This window comes from Aptenodytes forsteri, unplaced genomic scaffold, assembly GCF_000699145.1.
Source record: "Aptenodytes forsteri isolate BGI_AS27 unplaced genomic scaffold, ASM69914v1 Scaffold108, whole genome shotgun sequence".
NCBI classification, from domain to species: Eukaryota; Metazoa; Chordata; class Aves; order Sphenisciformes; family Spheniscidae; genus Aptenodytes; species Aptenodytes forsteri.
In genome coordinates this window covers 4,624,405-4,634,212 of record NW_008794448.1, presented here as the reverse complement: position 1 = coordinate 4,634,212, position 9,808 = coordinate 4,624,405, and the positions used below count along the sequence as shown (strand labels likewise).

The 9,808-nt window shown below is 36.7% G+C and overlaps 1 protein-coding gene across 1 annotated transcript in view; it reads right to left on the bottom strand.

Annotated features, from left to right (window-relative positions):
• ARHGAP5 (Rho GTPase activating protein 5) overlaps positions 1–9,808 on the bottom strand; it is a 46,178-nt gene that overhangs the window by 13,540 nt on the left and 22,830 nt on the right. The window contains exon 4 of the mRNA XM_009290372.2: positions 376–453. Coding sequence (XP_009288647.1) covers positions 376–453 — 78 coding nt within the window. The remainder of the gene's footprint in view (positions 1–375; positions 454–9,808) is intronic.

Genomic DNA, 9,808 nt, shown 5'->3' with positions numbered 1-9,808 from the left:
GTAGATTCAGACTAGATATAAGGAAGACATTTTTTACACTGAGGGTGGTGAAACCCTGGCACAGGTTGCCCAGTGAGGTGGTAGATGCCCCATCCTTGGAAACATTCAAGGCTTCTTACAACCTGAAGCAACTCTGAGCAACCTGATCTAGTTGAAGATGTCCCTGCCCATGGCAGGGGGGTTGGACTAGATGACCTTTAGAGGTCCCTTCCAACCCAAACTATTCTATGATTCTACAATTCTAACCTACCAGAGCATTAAGTACTCAGTGCTATGAAGTCAGTTTGAAAGTGCAACCCTTTTATATTGCACTATGATAAATCCATGGAGAATTCAAGTTCTGTTTTGGCTTTAAATAATAAAATCTGTCATTACCTTGATCAAACTGTTTCTGAATGTTGTCTTGATCTGTTTTATTCCCACTAACACGGTACAGGCCTTCAGTACATAATCCTTAGAAGGGGAGGAAAAAAAAATATTCAAAAAAAGTGTATATATTATAGAGCAAAACAGAGCTAGTCATAATTACTAATTGAGAAACCAAAAGTAGGAATAGAAATATTAAGTGCCTAAAAAGTAATATGCTAACCATTATAATGATATATGACTACCAAAACACAAAATACCAGTTGTCTATTGAGTCTACTATTCCATTTGAGTCAGAGGAAACCACATTGTAGGATAACAAAAACCTGACTGTAGGCATTTGTGGAATAATGTCCCCAAAATTATTCTCTTCCTGATCTCAAGACGCTTGTTATTTCCATCTTTTTTTTTTAATCATCCAAAATCTCAGTTCTGAGGTTTGGTACCCACAGAATTTACGTTTTTAAAAACTGCCTTCACAATTTGGGCTTAACAACTTACTATGGCAAGCAATAACACACTAATAAAATACTCTGCAGAAAAATCAAGCGTTTGTAATTGATTCCTGATTTTTTAATTTCATGGTGTAACACACTCCTGTATGAGACAAAGACTTAATCTTCTAACATACTTTCCCTTTTACCATTTACATTTTATGAACTTTGCATCCATTTCTCCTCACTTCTTTTCTAAGGTAAATTATCACATCATTTACAAGTCTTCCTTTAAGGGGCAGGGGAAGAGGGGAGAGGGAGAAGGGTGTTAGGGAGCAGAGGTTCTCCAGGCTTATCATTATTTGTTTTACTATGCGTTATGGAGTTGTCGTAATTACAGCAGCCATTCTAGGTAAACAACATTAAAAAATACACCTTTATTATGCACACACACACACACTTGCTCACTCCACTCCAGTGATTATGCTTCCTATCACATTGCTATCTTTTTTGCCCACAGCTACTCACTGAATGAAAGCGTCCATCCTGCTAATCACACCATTACCCAAGATCTTTTTCTTTGTTAATTTAGAACCCATTAAGGAATACAAGCAGTTTATAGTTCCATAATTCTCCAAGTTACCTTTATGGGTGCAAAATTATCTATATGCTAGATCTCCACAACAGACATGGTTCTATTTAAAAATTCACAAGTTTTAGAGCTTTATGAAAAATCTTGGCTTTTTACTATCACAGCCCAGTAACTGAATGCATTTTAGATTATCAGATCAATACATAACTCCTCTGCCACACCACAGTCACCGAGTGTGCCTTTTAAGTTACCAAAAAACACTAGGAATCCTGTTAAAATGCTCAAAGTACAGAAAGCGTTTAACTGCTTCATACTGCTGGGAAATGTATACCAATTAATTTGGTATCAACTCTTCTAACTCAATTTTTCCTTCTTCATGCTTCGACAATTCACATGTCTCTTTACTGGCTGCATCAAGGCTATTTTAGTAAGCTTTTCTTCAATAAGCTTTTATACCTACCATTTAGCTTTCCAACTCCATAGCCAAGAGTTTTCTTTTGTAAATATATACCTAAACAGTCCTTTCAAAAAACCTGGTCCTTATTTACAAACATCCTCAAAAACCACGAGGAGGTATAGTTTGGTGGCACAGGGCAAAAAGTGGTTTCAATGATTCAAGGGCTTCCACAGCTGGAAGGGGTTTCAAACCTGTCTTCAGAAGAATGCCCTGAATGTGCTACACACTATCACAGACAGAAACACTTTGCATTCCTCTTCCAGAAGTTGTAAATAAAGAAATAAAAAAAATCACTGGTAGATAAGAACAAGCTAGGATGGCGATTTTCTTTGTTCAGTATGGGAGAATTCTCAGTTGGAGACCCTACAGCCCCAGGGTATTCTGTGTTTTATCCACCTACTATTCAATTTCTTTCTGCACAAAAGGAATTGAATGTGCTGCAATAGCATTTTCTGAGAAGTCTGATCCAGTCACTGTTTAGTAGGAGTGTTTAAACCTTGAATGCTGGGCTGCTCTGGAGACAGATACTCTACTGCTGTATCTGGCTTTTCCCCCCACCCCCCCGCTACTTCATCATGTAGTAGACACCTCTTTGCTCAGACCAGTACAGCTCTGAGAAACATAGAAAGACAACAGCACTTCAGAAAATTTTCAGGTTAAACAAGGAAATGCCTACTGAATTTAGGTATCTTCCACAAATAGCGAAGTGCTGCAATTCTGGATTAAGCTAACTAAATTTGTCTTTTAAATTCCTCAAGCAAAAATAATTTTTCTTGCTTGTTTATTCTAGAAAGTAACACTTCATGAAATGGTTGGTCAACTGTCATTATACTGTTTCTCTAAGGCACGCAAGGAGACAAGTTTAATCTGTTTGTGTGCATACACACAGCTAGAAGTCTGAAAGTATAATTTTAAAGTAATGCTTCAATTCTCTCTGTTGTTTTTTATTATCCAACCAGGTCTCTGCAATGCTTGTTACATCAAGATCTTCAAGTATAAGACATTCTAGTTCATTAGTTTTAGCTTTTAAACTTCTTGCATATCTATAATGTATATCCATATTGAGAGAGAGAGCATGCAACATTTATTTTTTCTTGACGGCTTTTTAAAAATTCAGTTCCTTCATCTGCAAGCCTGTTGATTTTTTCAGAATTCTTATCTATGTTCTTATCCTGCTTCCCTTCCGGTCCAGCTGTAATTTTCAAGATATCCTTACTGGACACGATGGCTGTTGTAATATTATATATCAGAATCATCTGATTTATTTGCTTCTCTGTCCTGCTAGCTTTACTACACCTTTAGGTTTAAAGAATTAGATCCTCCTTATTTCAAGTCACAATAGCCTACATTTACTTCAAGACAGAGCTCATCTCCTTTGTCTAGACTACTCCTTTCTCAAAGTACCTCCTAGCGTCTAATAAATTCTCTTCTTGTGCCTTCTTTTGGGCTGCCAGTTGTGATCAGGGTTCCATCCCATCTAACTGGAACTTCACATGGGGTTCAAAGCATTTCAAAGAAAGTAAGCAAGGTGGATCTGCACCTATATGCATACTTAGTTTGTAGGACACTTCCATTCTTAGGCACCAACATATCTCACAACTCTTGGTTCCTCCACAGAATGTACTAACTTCAGCACAAGGGCAGACCAAAGTCTACCTGGTACAATATCCAGTTTCCACACCAGTAAGTAGTATATGCTTGAGGAGAGAGGTAGGAACATTAGGAGAAAAAAAAAAAAAACAAACCAGCAATTTTTCTATGGTATATCCTCCCAGCTTCCTGCAGATGGTGGCTTACATAGGCTTTTGCATAAGGTGTTGTAAGAGACACTTGGGGATTTATCCTCCACTAATTTGTCCAAACCCCTTTAAGTCATTTACTTGTGGCCTTTACAACAACCCACAACAAATGCAGTTTTGTAATTCAGGAATGTACATCATGAAAGCACATGGGGTTTATGCTCAGTACCTGAAGTTTTCATGAAATCTTTTTTTCTTGATTAACAAGAAGCAGTAACTTCTCTACTCTTTCCCAGCAGCAGTTTTTTTAAATTTATATCATTTCCCTTCCTCAGAAGTTTTCTAAGCTAATCAATTCAATCCCTCTTTATCCAAGAGTTACTGTTATTGTCATATGCAGTATCTTTTCCAATTCTTTTCTACTCTAAGGCAGACTGATCCGAATTGTAACTAGTATTCAAACCGTGTGTACACCATGGAATTACATAACAGCATTTTTCCCCATATCACTCACTCTTGTAACTCTTTTCTTTTTGCTTCCTTGATAGCAAGTATTGAGAGTTGAAGTTTTCAGACAGCTGTCTATGATGATTTTAAAGCCTCTTCCTGAGTGACAACAGCTATACTAATATTTAGCCTGCTGAAAAGGCACACAGTATCTGCCCACTTGACATTCGTAGCCAGGTTCCACTATCACTGTTCTGTCTACATTTCTGAATAGATGATACCTAATCACAGCAAGTCTGTCTCTTCCCAGTATAATTCCTTCCCCTTCAGTGACCAATTGAACTTTTCAGGAATCATTCTCCACTACAATAGCCGAGACTATCATTCCCACACTTACCTTTGTAAATTTTGTGATTTGTATCATTCTGTAATTTTATTCCACAGATTGACCTGGTGTACCTCTTCTCAACCCCTGCTACCCAGACTACAGAAGACTAAAGGAACCGCCACCTTACTGATCCAGAATAACAATTTCTATGTACACCTAGAATATATGTAATTACAGAGCAAAGAACCCAAACTCTTTTCAAGTAAGAAGAGTCTAGCACTAAATTTACTTACATAAAATACATTTAAAATTCTACATTTAATGTGTTCTTATCTGTGCATATCAACACCGGCATTTAAATATCCATGACATTCAATTCCCTCACTTGAAACCAGAACCAAAAGTAAGTGTGTAACTTCTTCTTGTAATAATTTTATTGAACATTTCAATATCCTATAAAAGCAAGCAGTGTAAGAAAATAAGCAGTACTTTTAGAAAGACTCAAAAAATAGGAAGCTCTCATTCAATGCTGAATTAACATTTCTATAATTTACATTAACCAATTATTAAACAAGCTCTCAATCATTTTATGAAGTGTCACTCAATCACATATTTCATGGCCTGTTCATTTTGAAAAAAGAATAAGACTTCAATTAATATGACATGACAAACATGCCTAGGAAAAGGTAGGTGCATTCTTTACTTCATTAAAAATGGGTGACATCTGAATATACTCTAATTTTCCAGGCATATTAGCTGTTTGGTCATTTTGGGCCTGGAGAAAACTAGGGGAATAAGAGGAGCAGCATAAGTAGCCTAAGTGCTCTGCAAAAGATATTGACATCTTGGTCCTATCTACATTGTTTAGGAATTCTTTACATAATTCCCATGATGTTTCCTTTGAAGAGATACCTTAATTAGCAATACAACTCAAGTGCACAACATGTGTTTATGAATATTTCAAAACATATTTGTTTACACTTTTCAGTGATTCTCACACACTAATAAATTAATGTATGCGCTCCTCCTCCATCCGTCTGGTAGTCACATCTTCCATTAGGAGAAACAACTGATGCCTGTTTTCCCCTCCTCTCGAGTGTGGATACTGTTTCCTCCCTGTTGATTAATTCCAAAGTTGCAAAACACAAACTGGTGTACAGTTTCCTAAATTCTGAAACCTATTCTATGCCAGTTTTGAAGTGATCACAGAAGGGATCCTCAGGAGGTCATCTAGTCCAGCCTCCTGCTCAAACATGGGTCAATGCTGAATTCAGACTGGGTTGCTTATCTAAATCTGATCTTGAATATCTCCAAGGACAGAGAGCCCACAATCTCTTTGGGCAACCTGAACTAGTGCTTAAATAATCCTCAGAGCAAGAGTTTTTCCTTTCTTTCTAGTTGCAACCTCGTATTTTTATGATCATTGCCTCTAATCCTGCTGGCACGTACTTCAGTACTTTAGCGTGGCTGCACCTTCTCAGTAACCTCCTCATAGGTATGGAAAGCCACTTCTGGGTATCTCCTCAGCCTTTCCCTCTCCAAGCTGAACAAACCCACAGGTCAGGAGCTCCAGCCCCTGACCCTCTTCTGCCAGACTCAATCAAGTTTGTCAACACCCTTCTTGTAGTATTTCAGATGAGGTCTAACAAATGCAGAGTAAAAACGAATAATCACTTCTGTTACTGTAGTGCCTACACTTCTGCTGGGACAGTCTAACACAGAAGACATCATTAGCAGGATGCACTACTGACTCATGCTTAGCCTGTTCTCCACCACAACCCCCAGATCCTTTTCAGCAGCATTGCTATCCAGCCAGTCAAGTCCTCAGCATGTACTACTGCAGGGGTTTAGTCCTTGCAATTCTAGTTGCAGGACTTGGCATTTGTCCTTGCCGAATTCCACCAGGGTCCTGTTGTCCCATTCTTCCAGCTTGTCTACATTCCCCTGAACAGATGCCCTGGCCTTGAATATATTAACCACACCACCCACTCTAGGATCACTCACAAATTTGATGAGGGTACAAAATGTATTGTAGGGCTATTTAACTCTATTGTTACTGTATCTATCCAGAATCAAGAGTAACAGAATCATGGGCTATGCATTTTTTTTGCTAAACATACAGTTTCATGGGCAGTTGAGTCAACGTAACTGATCATTATGACTGAAAAAGGTGGTCTGACTCCCTGCCTCATCAATCATTGTTTCTGCCCTTCCCTTGCTCCTAGCTGCATAGTCCTGCTCCCTGCCTTGCACTTGTTTTGACACACATTTGACCCTTAACTTACCAGTTGTAATACTAAACAGCAGGACCTTGTCCATTTTTGCTGATGTAGTTTTCCAAGACAGTGAACTCCACTGATTCAGAGACGCCTGACAAGTGCCCAGAATGAAAAGTGGCAGAAGCATACAGCAGGAAAGGATCTTACTGGCTATTACACTGTTTCTTATGAAACTACCCTAAGAACGTTGGGCTTCGTACACCAGGCCGAGGGATGGCCACTCTTGTCCCATTCTGTTCTCTCTGTCCAACAGAAAAGACTCCTAAAAGCCTCTAGCTCTCCCAAGCCCTTTGAATAAAAGGGGAGATAATCCATCTTGAATGTTTGGATTTTGCAGCCACTATGAATATATTGCAATGATTTACCAGCCTTTTTACCTCAAGTGGCGCTGCTGACTCATTTTCTTTGCCTATTTCTACCCAACTCATTCTCTGGAGACAAACTTTGCGTTATCTATACTTTCAATGTCAAAATCTGGCCTCATGGCAGATTCGGTGTAAAAGACCTGGGTATAACTTAGGTGGGAGGGAAATTCACAGAAGGCAATAGTCTTTTACTCGAATTACCTCCAAAATTGTAAATTTAACAGCATTACAAAAAGGCATAAATATCAAAGGCAGTAATTACTATACATATACCGAGTACGCAATTTTTAATTTCACCTCCTATAGCTGTCCACAGAGACCATGTGAGACATTAAATGAGATGTGGCTCTGTCAAATTCCTTCTTCCTTCTTTATTCCATTCCTTGTCTCACATACATTGAGTAGCTAAATTATTAAAATACATATTATTCTAATAAGCTTCTCTTCCCTCAATTGTTTCATGTAGAATTAACGCTATATTAATGCTATCAGTTTTCTATGAAGTATGGAATCTAAAATTTTTAATCTTGTCAATGAAGCACACGGATATCAATATTCTACAAAGATTTTTTTAAACATATTTGAAAACCCAAAGAAAAAATATATTAAAATACTGCTATTATTATTAGAGTTGAATATAGTCAAGAGTTAAATTTATTAAATGGCAAAACTGTGCTAGTATTTGTAATATTAATTTGATGCCTCCTTCCTTGGTAAACAGAATGAAACATAATTTATACCAAACTTTTCACCAATGCATAACGATGCATACAAAAAGTAAATCCAAAATACCAATTAAAAGAATACTGAAATATTAAAGAAACCCTCATATGGTAATACTATCAGTTAGCATGAGTAATTTTTGCCCAAATTATTATAAGTTTGGGAAAATGAAAAATAAACAATAACAGTACGTGTTGAATAGCACACAAACAGTACTTGAAATTAAACTGGTGGCACATAAAACAGCATAAAAATGTTACTAACAAAACACTCGAGCTACAAACTTGCCATAAACATGTAAACTTTTTACACTTAAAAAAATTAGACATTCAATAGATATTTTTACATGGTATTGCAATACAAAATTCAAATCACACCAACATTTTGTTGACGTTAAACATTAAATTAGCCTTCAGAAATCTGCGTTCCTCTCTCTCAAACAAAACTATTAAAGTATCAGAATATCCTTACTCTCTACATGATAATTCTTAGAGAAACACAGAATTCATGCTAGTAATACAATTAAACAGTTTAAATTCAAAAATTATCTCAATTCTGCTGCCTACATTTAGAAAAATAGTTGTACTAAAAAAAAGTAATGGCCTAGATCGGATAGAATTTTTTTTCTAGCACATCTTATCATAGCACCATTACTTCTATTCAAAAACAGCCACTACAATTTTCTTAAAAATCAAAACTGAACTCTAGTTTCCCTGCTAAATACATTTCCATAAGTCTAGTTTGCAGAAAACCAATACACTTTAAAAGTTCAAGTGATGCAACAAAATGACCTTCTATTCAGTCCATCAGGAGAAAGCAACAACAAAATGCACCAGAACAACTGTATCATCAAAATCTTCTTTTGAAAGCCCGTAACTGAAAATAACTACTAATGTCAAAAAGTCAATTTAAGTAGCTGCCCTCAAGAGCAAGTTACATGCTGATTTGCAAAGAATGTGACAGAGGTAAAACCATACAAACATCAGCAGCTTATACATTATGCTATGTCACTAATGATAGAAAAGTGTTTATACAGTCTGTAAAAGGTTACAGATAAGACCACAATATCTTTACCAAAAAATAAGTTTTCCTGAAAACATTATACATTTATACCAAGACGTTTAGTGGAAAACTTGATAATTCACAATTATCAAGTTACTTACCTGAGAGATAAAAATTCTTTTGATCATCTTGTTCAATGAACGAACAAGAGCGAGCTCTGACAACCAACCAAAAGATTACTCATCCTGCTACAACTACAGTGAATTCAAAAATGGAAGACTTGGATAGAGAAAAGGTTTTCCTATAATCATGGACCACGTGTGAATACACAAGCAAAGTTTGTTTACAATATTTAGCCAAGCTTTCCTCATTCCTTATCCAGAAGTGACAGTGCGATTAAATTTAAGATAATCTTACATGGTATTGTACAAAATTTTTTTAATCAATAGGTCCCAACAAGACAAAGTATTATGTGCTATTACCGCTTTGTACTATTAGTATCAGCAACAGTACACGCTGCTGCTGAAATGGAGGTTCTGATACATACTTACTGCTTATTAGGTTTAGATCTGCTCAAGTATTAACCACTTCGTTCCCTCAGTTTCTACTTCCAATACTATCAAAAAGATTCCAAAGGGATTCAAGCCCTAGATTATCTTTCAAAAACAGAAATTACTTTACTCCATAAAGCTAAACCAGTTCAGAATAAAACTTCTTGTTGGAAAATATCAAACTAAACAGGAACACACAGAAAATACCTACATCTGTAGGCCCTGACTTAGGATCCCTTATCTCTACCAGATCTCCTTTTACCCTGACAGGATCCATATGGCTCCTTCAAAAGAAAAATCTGTTGATTTATAAAAGGCTAGAACTTTTCAGCTCCTGGATTTACTTCAATTTTTCCAGATTGTCCCTCTTCTACTGATGCACTCTTTTTTTTCTGTGAGGATATTCCAGAATAGTATGGTAAAACAAAAATCTGATGGTATTTTCTGCATGCGCTCAATTCTTTAAGGTTTATGGTGGAGCAAGAATCTTCAAAGACACTTTCTGATATTATCTTCTCATCTCAG